Source organism: Macaca thibetana, chromosome 7 (genome assembly GCF_024542745.1).
Source record: "Macaca thibetana thibetana isolate TM-01 chromosome 7, ASM2454274v1, whole genome shotgun sequence".
NCBI classification, from domain to species: Eukaryota; Metazoa; Chordata; class Mammalia; order Primates; family Cercopithecidae; genus Macaca; species Macaca thibetana.
The window spans coordinates 91577282-91593892 of NC_065584.1; the positions used below are offsets into that span (position 1 = coordinate 91577282).

Here is a 16611-nt window from a genome sequence, read left to right on the forward strand (position 1 = left end):
CCAAACGTGAGGACACCACAACGTGCCAAACCTAGGTACGCACTCGTGGATCCTGAACAAGGAACTCTGATGACGGAGGGATGTGGGCTCTGGGACATGGCTCCGTTTCAATACCTCTAGCTCCTACAGAGGAAAAAGAGACACTCACTCCTACTTTAGAAACCATTCTCAGCCAGGCACAGTGGTTCACGCCTGTAATCACAGCACTTTGAGAGGCCGAGGCGGGTGGATCACCTGAGGTCAGGAGTTCAAGACCAGCCTGGCTAACATGATGAAACCCTGTTTTTACTAAAAATACAAAAAACTAGCTGGGTGTGGTGGCATGCGCCTGTAATCCCAGCTCCTCAGGAGGCTGAGGCAGGAGAATCGCTTGAACCTGGGAGGTGGAGGTTGTGGTGAGCCAAGATTGCGCCATTGCACTCCAGCTTGGGCAACAAGAGCAAAACTCCGTCTCAAAAAAAGAAACCATTCTCTAAAGGATTCTCATTGTTCACTAAAGGGGCTAAAACATTTCATTTAAAAATCACCACTAAAAGAAAAAACTATGTTACTAAAGGAAGGCGAACACTTCCAGAAAAGGCAGCTCAAGAACTAGACACAGAGGTCCATCTGAAATAGCTTCTTTTGGGTGTTAAATCTCCCCTGCAATTTCTCAGGATAAATATTTGGTATTTTTCTAAACTATCATCATATCATAGTGGGAAGATGAGAATCCTGGTAAAAGTAGTGGTTTCCTGAGCAGCCCTGGTGTTATGTGTGTTTTATTAGGCAGATTAAAAGATCAAAGTAAAAACACAAACCTAAAGGCTGAAGTGGGTTTTAACCATTGCTCAGAAATTCAATTCAACCCCTTTTCTGGTGTGACAGTGGGTGGTGGCAACAAGGGGGTCTAACCAGTAGGCTGGTCAGCTAAGAGCAGGACAGTAAGTGTTGTGAGAGAGTAGTCGAGAGCTTGGAGGCTGTCCGGCCCCGGCTGTGAAACCCAGTGAGCAGTGATCGTCCCTCACCTAAGGCACTGCCATGCCAGCTCCTGCCACTTCTCCTGCTCCGTGCAGAGGCTTCAACATTAGGGCAGCTCACCTCTTAGAAAACAATGTGCACCCCTGGAAGGGGAGCAATGCTCCTTATAAGCTAGGAAAATTTGAGGGATGAATGCAAAGTTGGACAATGAGTTTTATTCCCAAGTCGAAATCTCCTGAAGACATTGTCTTGATTATTTCTGTAACCAATGCTAAGATGTGTTCTACCAAGAAATGCCTCAAATATCTGGAGAGGCAGCCTCAGGGACCATGCCCAGTAGCTGAACCACCATGTCCAAGAGCAATCAGCACTGGGACTGACCACACCAGGTTTGTGACCATCAACTGGAGACAATCACATCATTCCCAAGAAAGAGTCCGTGCACTCAAGGGACACACTAGAAAACCTCTCCAGGGGCAGACTAATGCCAACAAGGTCCTCAAAACACCTGTGAGTTCAGTTCTTGCTCAGATCTGGAAAGCTAAGGACACACCTCCAATTTTGACTGTGAAATCCTCGGCTACCATGCAATTCCGGGCAGCAAGGTCTCTGTGGACGAACTTGTTGGCGTTGAGGTATGCCATGCCGTCTGCAATCTCTCCAGCCATCTGAATCATCTTGCTTAGGCTTGGAGGTGCTAGGACTGGATTATTCTGTTGGAGATTAAAAAAAATTCACATGAGAATTTTGGATTGTTTTTCTATGCCAATTTTCTTTCGAGGTTTGCAAATCATCTTTGTCCAATCTGGGCACCGTGGGTTGTTTATGCTAAGAAACCAGGACTTGCTCGGAAGGAACAAACCATCATGGAGAGCATGGCACCTGTTTGCTCCCACAAGTTTATCTGCGCTTGCTCCCTGACCACATCACAGAGCTGCCGAGGGAAACACCAGTTTGCTCTCTCTAGGACCAGCATTTTCTATTGTGGGTAGGGCAAAAAATTTTTTAAAGTGAAACAAGCAATATTTGGTAGTAAGGATTCTCAGTTACTCAAATTACTATTCTTTTATATGTTCCTTTTATTTCCATCACCAAAGTACAGATAAGAGGAAGGACAGCACGTTACAAAGGCTGCGTGGAAGTAAGCAAATGTGTTTCCAAATGGATATGGTATATTTTGTTTCCCATAAAAGCATCATTATAACTTATTTAATCCTTTTCTTTCCCTTTAACCTTCTTCTAAAATACAAAAATACCAGGATTACTCTTTTCACCTTACAATGTGGCATTATTATTTTCTGTGGGCATTATGGAAGACAAGTCCTTGACAACTGAAGTCCAGCTGGAGCTTATCTTGGAGGAGACCAGGAATAAGTAACATGGATAAGCATCTTCTGTTTGCAGAGGACAGCATTAAATAGCTGCTGGCTTTGGAATTAAAAAGAATTACCCCTAAATAATACATCCATTTAGAAAAAAGCTTTATATAAAAACATATATAAAAAGCTTTATATAAAACATATGCCCAAGTTTCTCCATCCTAAAACAATCACTAGTCCCTAATTTTCATGCTACCTTTTACTCTCGCATATCCAAGTGCAATAGACTTTACCTTGGTTTTCCTGACCGCAAAGCATCTCACACAACACTGCAAAGCCACAGGGCTCTGATAGGCCACCGGATGAGCATGCCCAGGCTCTTCCACATGGGGTATCACGATGGTTTCACTGATTAGAAGATGACCTGGGGCCATGCACAGAAAGTACCCAGTGGTGCCTGGCACATAGTCAATGCTCAGTAGATGCTGGCTGTTGCCCTACGAGGTGCTAGTTTCTACTGAAAGCTAGTATTTGGAATCAGTATAACAACTCCTCAGTACTTCTGGGTTGGTTCTCTACACTCAGAGACACAAACCTTTGAATTTTGAACAGGCTGTCAAAGCTGTCTCTTGGCGACTTAAAATACTTATCACGTGGTTATCTGGGGACGTGACATTAAGTCAGTAGGGGTAAGTCCAAATCACTACTTTTTAGGGCTTTAGATATGTGTGGTGCATTAGGAAATATGCATGTGAAACGTAAAGTTTATGCTCACAATACTTGAATATTACAACATGACGTATATGTGTTATGAAGTGGTCATTTATAATTGCTGTGAACAACAGAATCAATAAAAGCACTCAACTTTAAGCACAGAGAGAGAGGGCTGAAATTTTGTCAGTTTATGGTGTTGCACTGCCATTCTTTCATTCGTCTTAGCAGAAATCTTTAATTTGGTTACAGCTATTTAAGGCAAGTATACACATACACGTACGCTTAGTGAGATAAATAAGTGAATCTTGGTCGGGGGAGCAGACTGAATATAATGAAACTGCAGGGTAAGCACACACATTTTAATACTTGACATGAGCTAGAAAAAAAAATTTAAATCTGACCAATCTAAAGGTGAATTTTAGTTCTGAAAGGGACTTCAGTAATCTTGTCCCACCCTGTTATTTTATATTGAGGACACTGAGGCCCAGGAACCTGCAGTGGCTGGCTGAGGACCACAGGCAGCCAGCCACAGAGCCATGACCGAGGCCACATGTTCTGAATTTTTATTCTGTGCCTGAAACTGGGGAGGAAGGGAGTAAGTTTCGGACTTTTCAGAGGTGCCTCAAACGATGCTGGCAGGAAATACTCTGCCAAATCTCCAGTCACCTGTTTCATCAAGCTTTTCTCCTTCATGCTGTTTTGTGTATTAAAGTGAACCAAGGGCCAGGCACAGCGACTCACACCTATAATCCCAGCACTTTGGGAGGCTGAGGTGGGTGAATCACCTGAGGTCAGGAGTTCAAGACCAGCCTGGCCAACATGGTGAAACCCCGTCTCTACTAAAAATACAAAAATTAGCTGGGCATGGTGGTGCACACCTGTAAACCCAGCTACTTGGGAAACTGAGGCAGGAGAATCGCTTGAACCCGGGTGGTGGAGGTAGCAGTGAGCTGAGATCACGCCACTGCACCCCAGCCTGGGCAACAGAGCAAAACTCCATCAAGAAAGAAAGACAGAAAGACAGAATGAAAGAAAGAAAAGAAAAGAAAAGAAAGAAAAGAAAAGAAAGAAAGAAAGAAAGAAAGAAAGAGAAAGAAAGAAAGACAAAGAAAGAGAGCGAGAGAGACAGAGAGAAAGAGAGAGAGAGACAGAAAGTGAGTGAGTGAACCAGGAAGAGGCACTAACACCCAGGGGTGCTGGGGACCAATGCTTGGTGGAACAGAGGGTGGGAGTTTTGTAAACCACCCTGCTTGGAGCCCCAGTCCACAGTTGGCCCCAAACACAATGTGCTGTAAATAAATGAAGTCATACATGAACAGGTGTTTGGAACTAAAATTAAGAAACTATCACTTGGAAGATGATTAAGTTGCCGATTCAAAGAACATTTAAAAAAAAAAAAAAAAAAAAAGCCCAAATGAAGAACGGCAAAAGAACTTCCAAAGGGGCCGAGAAGGGGAAGTTACTGCTTCTAAGGAATAAAAGCAGACACATTGCTTCCCCGTAAGTAGCAAAGTAAGGGTCAATCAAAAGGAGGACTTCGGACCCACGGAGGCAGCCAAATGAAAACACAGTTGTTGCTGGCTTTATTTCTCAGCATTTATCTCCCAGCTTATCTGTAGAATTAATTACTCAAAAGTCATGCCTGCATACGTTAAAAAGCTGGCCTGTAGGTTAATACTACAGAGGGGGGAGATACCATGGTGACTAATGAAAAATTGCATAGGACTTCAGCAGGTTTAGAATTTGAAACTCATAACCCAAAGTGAAATTTTTAGGAAACTAAGCAGAAATCCTGCCACTGAGGTGGGATCATTCATTCAAAAGTGCAAGCAAGACATTGACCCTGGATCAATCCTGAAACGTGGACGTAGAGTCTGAGGAAACCAGACTCCCAGTGGCAAAGACAAGGACCACCAACAATGCCGAGGAAGGGGGCTGTGTGTGGGGAATGGGTTTATGAATGGGTGAACATCTTGTGCACAGAGCTGGGTGGGAAATCACCCAGCAACTTCTCAGATGCAAGGGCAAGAATCCAGGCAGCTTAACCTTGAACTGTAACACACATTTATTGACAGAGTGCCTGCCACAAATGCGGCCCCGAGCCACGCGTTTGGACTGACATTAAAAGCTAAACACAATGGGGTGGGGGGGGGGACACACTCCCACAACAACACAACACAACACAACACGACGAGAGAGAATGCATGCAAGGACATGAGTCAAGCGCGTCGAGAAGTTAGCAGAGGAGACGGTTACTGGAGTGGGGCAGGAAAACTTCGGGGAAAGAGTGGCACTGGCCTGGCTTGGCAGGTGGACACTGATGTGGGGAAGGGACTGGGGGCAGAGGGAATGCAGGAACAAAGGCACAGAGGGGCTTAGCAGAGGGGATCCAAGGAACAGGAAGTTCCCCTCACAAAGATCAGAGTCTGACTCTAGTTGGGGAAATTCGTTGCACAAATGACCTATAACTGAGCATGCAGTAAGAAACACTGGACGCTGGAAGAGTAAACTGATTTAAAGACACAGCATTTCCTTGCAGAGAGGTTCTAAAGGAAAGACAGCTAGACAAGGCAACACGTAATACTGGTGGAAATGAAAACTGACCTCCATTTCTGGCCTCAGAGACCGGAGATAACTTTTGAGATCGCCCCGCGTCATCAGTTCCATGATGACCAGCGTTGGCTGGCCCTGGGACACCACACCCAGCAACCGCACCTGGGAGGAATCAAAAAGAGAAAGACTCAGAGGGTCAGGGTGGCCCTTGCTGGTGCCTGTGTTGTCTGGAACTGTCTCTGTGGTGCTGTGGCCTGGTCTGAGCATAGAGGTCGGAAGGTAACAGTGAGGTAATGGGGTAACTATCCAAAAGGCAAAGGCAAGACACCAAACCCACAGGTATATGTAGCCAAGAACACACTGAGGGGCTTGTGTGATACCCTCTTCCTGTGCAGCATTTTGGCTTTTCAGGAACTTTCTCTTACCACATGGTGACAATTGAACTCCTTCATCACAGAAGCCTCGTTGAGAAACTCGATCCTTTCACGCATGCTCGCGGCCTCGTTCACTGTTTTAATGGCCACTCTGGTTTCAGGTTCGTCTTTCACCACACCCTTGGCAACTCCTTCATAGACCATCCCAAACGACCCCTGCCCAAGTTCCCGGCTCATGGTGATCTTCTCCCGAGCCACCTCCCACTCATCAGGAACGTACACTGGAGAAGAAACCGTAATTAAAGCAGGTACAGAAACAAGGCCTTAGACAGAACGTGCTTTGGGGGAACTCTAAGCCAAAGAATGTAAAAAGCTGCTTCCTTAAACCCACAAAGGAGAATACCAGGAAGTGATGGCATGGCTTGCTCTCAACTTTCCACATGCTATCGATTTGAGTAAGAAAACTGTACAGTCAGTACTAGTATTTCAAGTCTCTGAGGATTTCAAGATAATCTGAGGATACTAACAGATATAAGGACCAGAACAAAGCAAAGAAGTCTAGTATAGGAAAGAAAGCAGTTGTTTTTTTAGATTTCATCATATAAAAATACATTTTTGAAAAAAACAAATTAACCATAGGGGATAGAGAAACTGAATGAAATGGTCAAGCAGGACTGTACCCATCTTCACCAACAGATTAAAATGCAAATGTGAAAAGGAGGAGAGCAGGAGCGAGAGGGAAGAGTTCTTATGCTGGGTTGGGAAAAAGGTCAGAGTCGCATGTGAGAGGTGATGATGGTGCATGTGAGGTCCTACTTCCTGGATGAATCCAAAAGGGATGTCAGGGCCCTCAACACAGATGCCATGCCTGGGCTATCTAACACGGTAGCTGGTCCCTACATGGGACTCCTGAGCACTCCATGTGGCTAGTCCAATTTGAGACATGCTGTAAGTGTAAATAAAATACACATGGGATTTCAAAGACCAGCCAAAAAAAAAATAAAAAAAGTATTTAGGTAACTGTAATACTGACTGCATGTTAAAATGGATATTTTGGCTATAATGGGTTAAATAAAACATATTATTTGAATTAAAAACATTATTAAAATGCATTTGATCTGTTTCTTTTTACTTTTAAAAAATACGGCTACTACAAAATTTGCGGTTACAAAGGTGAATTGCATTATTGGTAGGATTACTCTAATCAAAGTGTCCCCAGCCTTGGCTTTGATGGCTGGATCCCTGATGAGGTGCAGAAGCAACTGAGCTCTGAGACTGAGGGAGAGACTTGGTGGTGCCCAGTGTGGAGAGGGAATTAGGCAGCTGATGAGCAGAGGCGTTTCCAGGGCTCTGTGAACTCAGGAGGACCTTCGCCAACGGAGGAATGCACAGTAAATACCAAGCCTGAATAGGATTTCTTCTCCAGTTTCTGTTTAGATTCGATCTGGTTTAAGAAAATAAATAGGCCGTGTGCAGTGGCTCACGCCTGTAATCGCAGGCCAAGATGGGAAGATTGCTTGAGCCCAGGAATCTGAGACCAGCCTGGGCAACATGGCAAAACACCATCTCTATTAAAAAATTAGCCAGGTGTGGTGGCACACACCTGGAATCCCAGCTACTCAGGGGGCTGAGGCAGGAGAACTGCCTGAGCCCAGGAGGTTGAGGCTACAGTGAGCTGAGATCACACCACTGCACTCCAGCCTGGGCAACAGAGTGAGGACCTGTCTCAAAAAAACGAATGAATGAATAAACAAATATTTTTAGGCAAAACAGAAAAAAAGAAAAAAGATCAGAAAGAAAACAAAACCAGAGGCTTAATTCTACATCACCAAATGGGTAGGGTAAAAATGAAAATAAAATCAACCTATTCCATAAGATCCATACGAAACGTCAATAATTCCTCTGATGCTGTGTGCTAATGTCCTTGCCTGACGGGACCTGCCACCAGGCTCTACCACATGCTGACTGTGGGAAGGAAGTGGTCCTGGCTAGAAAGGAAGTGGAGATGGTGCCTGTTTTTGCTTTAATGCTTTCAGATGCTGACCCTGGGCCTGTGGCTGGATGTGAGAGGCTGACAACTGTATCCCAACATCTCCATATCCCAACTATCGACCCTTAAGTGATGTCTAAAAGGACAGATGTTTATTATAAATTAGGCCCAGGAGGGGCACCATCAATTTAGACCTCTGAGGGGTGTCCAATATGAACTTTATTAATCATCTTCAGTTTTCTTTCCTATACATTTTTGTACTTTACAGTACATATGTCTCAAGGGTTTCACGAATGGAACTCTGCCCTCCAGCTGGCATAGGTGGCTTGCACCCCTGAAGAAGAGGCGGGTGCTTGTCAGAGGAGAGTAAGTATGCAAAACAACCCAGGAGATAAGGCTCTTCACAATGCCCCTCAGAAAGTGTAAAGAGTTCATTGTCTCCAGCCATTTATCTCTGAGAATCCAGGCTTGCTTTTAATCAGAATTAACTATTTAGCCTGCCATAAAACATGGAGTTAAAACCAATCACATTCATTCCCTGGGAGATCTCTGAAGTCAATACCCTCAATCCTTTTCTCTACATTCAACCCAGCAGCTCTGACTTTAAGCAGCAGTCCCCAGCGCCACCAGCCAGGAGTGGTTTCTGTGCTCAATGTTATCAGCACTTTCCTGTAGGGGATTTTCAATGTACTCTGGAGAATGGTGACATGCAGATTAGCTTTGGGAAAAGCAAGTTTTTAAAGCACTTTTGAGCTGCAAAGTCATTTTGTTGCCCCTTGAGGATACTGGCTATAAGGTGCTTGTCAAAGGCCGAATAAATTAAGTTCAAATAAGGTGACACCGTTCCCACCTGTCGGCATGGGTGGCAATAAGTTTGTTTTTGTTTTAATGAAGTACCAAGACATATCATGAAAGCATTCTAGAAGGACACAAAATGTGAATTAAAGTCACCATGAGAATCTGATTTTGTTGTATTGATGCTTTCTTTCTCTTCCTGGACACTTCATAGTCAAAAAACTACACACACCAACCTCTAGTGCTGTATTTCAAAGCAGAATAGCTTCTCTGGTACGGTCACAGTCCACCCTCACAGAGGAGAAAGCGGTCTTGCCTTGTTCCTATCAATTCCATTATCTGGGATGACTCCCTTCCTGTTTCTTTTCTTTTTTAGAAGCTATTATTTATACAAACAATGCATATCTATCTTCTTGATGGATTTTGATTTTTAAGAGCCAGTCTCGCTCTATAGTCTAGGCTGTAGTGCAGTGGTGAGATTCTAGCTCATTGCAGCCCTTGGGCTCAGGTAATCCTCTCAGTCTCCTGAGTAGCCGGGACTACAGGTGCATGCAACAAACATCTGGCTTTTTTTTTTTTTTTAAAAAGGGAAAGATCCTCTCCACAAGTAACAACTCTTTTAAGTGTGGTGTGCATCCATCCAGAATGTTCTTTCTGCCTTACATACACAAACATACAGATGTATGCATGTATATACTACTATTAAGAAACCAACTTTGTGAGATCTTTATGTAGACAGAAATAATGTCCTTATTATTCTGCACCTGATTGCCATTCAGAGGAGGCTGCTTTTGATTGACTTTACCATAAACTGAATTAGAAATGATTAAAGAAACCATAGTAAAACCCTACACAGTATAACGGTGTTTTCACATTATCAAAATATTTTCTTATGTTTTCTCATTTGACCACAATAATTACAACAATCATGTCTCTTTATTTCACATCTCCTGCATCTACTTTCACTTCTCCCGAGGCAAGAAGGCAGCAAACACTTTCCTCTAAACATACTCACTCAACTTATTTATTCATTTGATGAATCCAGTCCAGCCCCTCCTGCGGGCCAGTTCCTTGCCTGCCCAGGGGACCTCACAGCCCTTTCCGCAGTGATTCCATTCTCCTCCTGACTTCTCAACTGTCTAGCTATGTGACCCTGCACAAGTTTCTTCGGGAGCTCATTTCTTCACCTGCAGATGGGCATTAAGAAAACCCACTTTGCAGGGGTTTAAGAAATAAATGGGATGGTGTTTGTAAAAGCCCCTAGCAAAGTGCCAGTTAAGGGTCCTAGTATCACTGGACTCAATGACCAACCCCTCACTCTAATCTGACTCACTCAAAAGGTCTGGATATAAAAATACTAGAAAGAAAAGAGCAAAAAAGGAAATAACCATTGAGGATCACCCAACTTCCATGTCAGACCTTCCCAGCCGCTTAACTGAATGGCCCTCATTAGTTATTACCAAAGGGAATGTGAATGATCCATGAGCGTATAACCCTAGTCGAAGGGAATGACAGAAAAATTCCATGATTTAAAAAAAAGCAGAGCTGTAATTCATCAAAGACAATTATAATGAGATGATACTCAAGCTGAAACTAGTTTAAAAGGACTGTTTTGTCAGCTGCAGCACATCCTCTGACTAGATGTTAACAATTAAAAAGCTGTTTTCATTCTAGCATAACATCTCAAGCAATTAAATAAATTGATTACTGTGCTGGCCACATTCATCTCTAAAGCCTGTGTTTCCTTGGGGCACCCCATACAGTTCACAAGTTTTGACATATTCACTGAACTGCTAAAAACTTTGATTAAAAAAAAAAAAAGAAATATTAATGAAGACAGGTCCAAGGCCAAAGGTAGCTCAAAATAATGCAAACCTCCTTCCTTTCCCGAATAAGCAACCCTCCTGAAGCTCCCGATCTACCTCCCCTGCACGCTAGCAGTGCCGGTGGCCCGGACTCTTACCATCCGCAGCGCTGAAGTACTCCGGGTTCACAGACGCGTACAGCACTCCATTCCCCAGCCTGCTGTTATTTCTGTCAAAAACATTAAACTTACGTTAACAAAACCCCACCTCCATACATTTCTGTATATACTTTCATCTTTGCTACAACAGTTTCATTTGTTCTGTCTCACACAGTATCAGCAGAAGAGAATGGGGAGAGCTTACTGTTTACAGCAGCTCTTGTCTACACTCCCAATTCAGGCCTGGGTGGGCCAGCAGACATTTGCTAACACATCTTCTGGCTTCCGCAGTAGCCTGAAATTAGAGCTTTTTAAGAAACATCTGTTTCTTTACTTCATTGGAAATAAAAAGGCTTATTTGATTGGGAGGGCTAGTGCATCACGTTTGGAAAAGCATGCACCAGCAGCAGTTCTGTGTACCAGAGAAGCCAGCCAGGGGAAGGTCTGTACTATCGAAAAATTATTTTGGCTGTTGTTAAAATAATTAGAAAAGGTTCTCTTTTCCTGGAAGAACACTTGATGGGAAAATCAGGTTTTCCAGTCCATAAAATATTTCCTTGAAATCTTCAAAAAGATTACCTTCACTCACATTCAAATCATCAAACCACTTAGCCACAGAAAGTGTCATAACTTTGCACATCACTGACCTCTTTCTATGGAAGACGTACAGCATGATCACCAACCCTCCCACGATCAACAGGACAGCGACGGGCAGAGCGATGATCAGATGGATGAAGTTTTCATATCCTGCTGCAGCAAAGAGGAGGAAATGATAAATATCACCAGGTGAAGAATCTGCTCATTTCATTTTTTCACATTCAGTCAGAAGTACGAAAAAAATACCTGTATATTCATTTATTCCCCATCATACAGTAAGAATTCCTGAAGGTAAATGGTGTCAGAAATAGAACATGGCAAACAATTATTTGAAAAAAGAGTAAATAGGTGCAGACTGAGGCATAAACTCATTTTTTAAAGTACAGTATATTCTGGTGTAATAGTTTCAATGATAGACTGAAGAAAAATAATCTTTGCATGCAGTTTAATGACTGTTAGTGAAAATGCATACATTTGACACTAATTTCCCACATCCCACAGAATGTTCCAGGGTTTGGTCCATGTCCCTGGTACCCAGCCTAGCATCTGCCATACAAGTGTTGGTTCTGGTGGTAAGGGGTCTCTGTGATCTCACATCTGTAAAACGACTCAAATACTTGCAGCAGCAAGCATTCTATTTCTAATAAACAGAATGAAAATTTCTATTCATTTTTATAAAATGAACAGAAATTCTTACATGTATGTATAGTCTACATCTATGTATAGATCAAGTCCTGCCAGCCTTAATCTTTGAGATAGTTCCATAGACAATTTAAAATAAACACACACACACATTCACGCACTGGATGGCACCCCTTTCCAATGCTGCTGCAAACATTTGAGTCCTGTTACAAGTCTAAGACCACAGAGACCACTGATCATCAGAACCAGCACTTGTATGGCAGATGCCTGGCTGGGCACCAGGGACATGGACTCTCACCCTGAAACATTCTGTGGGACATGGGAAATCAGTGTCAACAGGTAGCATGACAACTAGAAAAGTGGACTTCGCATATGGCAAGGATTCAGAGAGGAAAGGAGAGGAGAGAAGGGAGTCAAGGGAACCTCCCTAAGGGAAAACTTCTTTATGATATGCTTTTCTTGGGGGTTGTGGGGAAATGGCTTTCCTAGAAAATGATGATGCTGGAGAGATGTCAGGGCCAGCTCACAAGGGACCCTGTCCAAGCTAAGCAGTTTCAACCTCATTCTGCAGATTAAAAGGAGTCAGCGAAAGCTTTCAGGCCCAGCAGTGAACTGATAAGATTTGAGATCCAGGGAAATGGCTGTGCTGAGGACAGACTGAGGGATCTGGCAGTAAGAGAAGGCACTGTCATGTCTTAGAGAATTGGGGGTACAAGCCATGTTTCCTGGGCATGCTCTGCATTACCCAGTTCAGACCTACAAAGAAGTCACCAATCCTTGTCTATACACCAGGCAGACTCACAGAGATGCTCTGGCTTGGTAAGTCATGGCCCCAGGAAGAGGCTCATACAGTATGATAGCTCATACCATCCCCCCAGGGTGAGTGACCTGGAGTCTGAGCTGTGGCGGTGCTGGTGGTGATAGATGGCTGGATTCCAGAGACATTTAACAGGCAGAATCCATGAGGCTTGGGTTGGAATGAAAAAGGGGTGGCTGGAGAGAAAGAAGAGTGAGGGATGCTGTGAGGTTCCTGGCTTGGGTAACGAATGGATTACAAGGCCACTGACTGAGCTAAGCAGCAAAGGAGAGAAGAGGCCTTTTGAGGGCAACAACTATGATTTTGGTTTTGACACAACGAATCTGAGACCTCTCTGAGACATCTAAGCACAGATGTCTATGCGGAAATGGGCTTGGAATCACTGGGGATCAGGTTAACATTAATCATAAGTTCCCTATCAATGATTATTTTGCCATTAAAAACTGTGATCATGGTTACTCTTTAAAGACTACTAAAGCTGTTTTAATTTTTAAAATTAGAAGTATTTTGATCGAAGAAAAAAGATTTTTATTGATATTGTGTCTCTTAAAATGGATGCAGTATCTGGCATTTTATAATTCCTCAAAACACTCACAGGTGATCATTACCAAGGGGAAGCTGGCAGATTTTTCTTTCTTCCCCACTGAGGCCTGCTGTTTATATCACTTATACTACTGGTCAGGCTGTACTGTGTTCTTTTTGAGTTTCACATTTCAACAGGGACATGGAGAAACTGGAACACATCCAGAGAAGAACAAAATGATTAAATGGCTGGGAAATTGGTGTATGATACTGGGCTACAAGAAAAGGCCAAAAGACCTGAGATTATTTCATCTGGAAAAGAGAAGTCTGAGGAGTGATTTAATAGTATTCAGGCACACAAGGAGTTCCTAAAAGGAAGGCAGTTGCCTGAAAGCTTCCAAACCTTCCATATCCTCTGAGGATTAAATAAGAGGAAATGAGACTAAACTATAGTAGGACAGAGTCTTGTCTGACATAAGGAAAAATTTCTCAACAGTAAGGCCAGCACATAGATTCAATTTCCCTGCAGTATGTGATAATATCTGCTGGAAAAATTTCATCAGAAGGACTCCTGATTTCCCACTGGCATCCTGGCACTTACAAGGTTAAAAATGGAGCAGCACAGGCAGACAGGAACATGTCATGTCACCAAAACAAGCTGAGTTCACTCAAACCCAGAAGCCAAGGCTGCTGTTTCACAGATCACAGACCCCCAAACTAGGTAGGCTCTGTTTCTAGGAGATGGAAGGGAGGAAAAAGAGAAGGGAAGGAGGCTGGGGAGAGAAAGCAAGCAAGCCACTACTCTGGGCAAGGTTACAGGAATATTGTGAAGGTTCTAGGTGCTGCAAAGGTGGCACAGACTAACTGGTGAGACTAGGTTAACTGGACTAGATGGGAGAATTCTATTTTAATTGACAAAATTATCTGCCTAAACATCCATTTACCTCTAAAAACCTGAACCCAGGAACAATGCCAGGCACATAAAATGTTGGCTCAAGATTTGCAGTTCTATTCACCCCCATCCTGCTTTTGCTGTATTAGGATTTTCAGATATCACAAACAGATTAGAATATTGGGTGCTGACCAGATGACTACTGGAGACTTTCTTTTTTTTAAAAATTAATTAATTTTAATATACAAATAAAAATTGTACATATTTATCATGTACAACATATTGTTTTGAAATATGTACACACATTGTAGAACGGCTGAATTAAGCTAATGAACATATGTATTACAACACATTTTTTGTGTGTGTTTGGTGAGAACACTTAAAATCTATTGTCTCAGCAATTTTTAAGAATACATCATTATTACTGTCATCATGTTGTACGATAGATCTACTGAACTTATTCTTCCTAACTGAAATTTTGTATCCTTTGACTAACATCTTCCCAAATCTGCTCCCTCACCCTCAGCCCTGGTAACCTCCATTCTACTCTCCATGAACTTAACTTTTTAAGATTCCACATTATCAGTAAGATCATGTGGTATTTGTCTTTCTGTGTCTGGCTTATTTAACTTAACATCATGTCCTCCAGGTTCAGCCAGGTTGCCACAAATGACATTTTTTTTCTAATTTATGGTAGAATAGTATTCTATAATGTGTATGTGCCAGGTTTTCTTTACCCATTTATGTACATAGTGATGGACATTAGGTGGATTCCATGTCTTGGCCATTGCGAAGTGTTGCAGTGAACGCGGGAGTGCAGAAAGCTCTTCGACATACCGATTTCATTGCCTTTGGAAATATACTAGAAGTGAGATTGCTAGACCTGTTGAGTGCGTGTTTTTTTTTTTCTTTTCTTTTCTTTTTTTTTTTAGACAGAGTCCTGCTCTGTTGCCCAGGCTGGAGTACAGTGGCATTATCTCGGCTCACTGCAACCTCAGCCTCCTGGGTTCAAGAGATTCTCCTGCCTCAGCCTCCCAAGTAGCTGGGATTACAGGCTTGCACCACCGCCCCCAACTAATTTTTGTATTTTCAGTAGAGATGGGGTTTCACTATGTTGGCCAGGCTAGTCTCAAACTCCTGACCTTAAGTGATCCGCCCACTTGGCCTCCTGAAGTGCTGGGATTACAGGCGTGAGCCACCGCGCCGGGCCGAGTGCATGTTTTAACGTAACTCCAGATCCGCATAGCAGAAATGTGGACACCAGGAAAGATCAGCCCACTAGACCCAAGAGTGTTACCACTAAGCAAGGCTGCACTGCTATTTTATGTGTTATGCCAAATTTGATTCCATTCCATGAACATGAAATAATCTTAAAAACTGGGTTTCTAAAAAGAAATAACAGAAACTCAACACAGAAATAATTTCACCAAAATATTAAATTTTGTTGGTCAAACAACAAATATGTGGCTCTTGTTGTACTTACACATCCTATAATTTGTTTTAAAATCTGAAGTCATCACACAGAACAGCCTAAGAATTCTCTTGTTAATGACTTGAGCATAAACTCACATTCCTCAGTCTCTGCACCAAAGGGTGAGCACCGTACATTTCCAAGGCATATGGGGGCTTTAAAAGGGCACTGGAGGGTCTGGGATGCTACCATGGAAATTCCTGCCCTGTAGCAGGCTGAACCAGATGACCTCTGGAGTTCCTTTCACCCCTTAGGACTTCAAGCCCTGAATCTGAGCCCTATCTAGTTTTACTGACCAAGTAGGAGGTGGAATGGTCAATTCAATGCTTTATAAAATGTCGTTTGTAAAAAAAAAAAAAGGAAAGAAAGAAAGAAAGAAAAAGAAAGGTCTTTGAATATAAGCCAGGTCGAAAGCAACAGTCTCCTCTGGCTCTCCAGTGGTTGCACCACCTCAAAAGAGAGGCTCAGTTCCTCTCCCTTCCTGCCACATGAGGTAGGGGCCCAAAGCTCAGCATCTGCCCCACCCAAGGTTCCACACAAAGTGCTGGTATGTGCCGGCACCTTAGCATGACCCTTCTGAAAGCTGGCCAACTCTATTTTAACAGAAAATAAGAGGGCCATAAACACTCAGGCTGTCCTAATCCTGGACCACCCTGCTTTCAGTTTTACACATTTCTTCTCCCTCCACAAGCCTTACTTTTGGCCTGGACATAGAAGAACACAGGATCTGTCCACGACCCATTCCCAGAGAGAGATGTAGCCTGAATCCGGGCTGTGTAGTTCCCCGGGTTTAGCCGGTTTAGCTTGGCCCCTCCATACTTCCTGTATTCCTGTCTGGACACACATTCTCGCTGATCCTGGGGAAATAAAACATACATGTCAATTTCCCATGAAAGCAGGAGAAATCTTGGGCCTGCCAACTAAACTCACCACACTGGGGACTCCAGCTGCCTGATATGACCTCCCACCTAACAATGATCCCGAGTGTCAGTAAAGAGAAAG

The 16611-nt window shown here is 43.2% G+C and overlaps 1 protein-coding gene across 3 annotated transcripts in view; it reads right to left on the reverse strand.

Moving 5' to 3' along the window:
• Nucleotides 1–16611, reverse strand: part of IGF1R (insulin like growth factor 1 receptor) — a 318403-nt gene that overhangs the window by 23724 nt on the left and 278068 nt on the right. For 2 of the 3 annotated variants that reach the window (XM_050798202.1, XM_050798205.1), the window contains exons 13-18: nucleotides 16307–16466; nucleotides 11316–11418; nucleotides 10669–10739; nucleotides 5972–6201; nucleotides 5598–5708; nucleotides 1514–1673 (exon numbers count right to left, since the gene is read on the reverse strand). In XM_050798202.1, coding sequence (XP_050654159.1) covers nucleotides 1514–1673; nucleotides 5598–5708; nucleotides 5972–6201; nucleotides 10669–10739; nucleotides 11316–11418; nucleotides 16307–16466 — 835 coding nt within the window. The remainder of the gene's footprint in view (nucleotides 1–1513; nucleotides 1674–5597; nucleotides 5709–5971; nucleotides 6202–10668; nucleotides 10740–11315; nucleotides 11419–16306; nucleotides 16467–16611) is intronic. The other variant, XM_050798204.1, reaches the window with a different exon arrangement.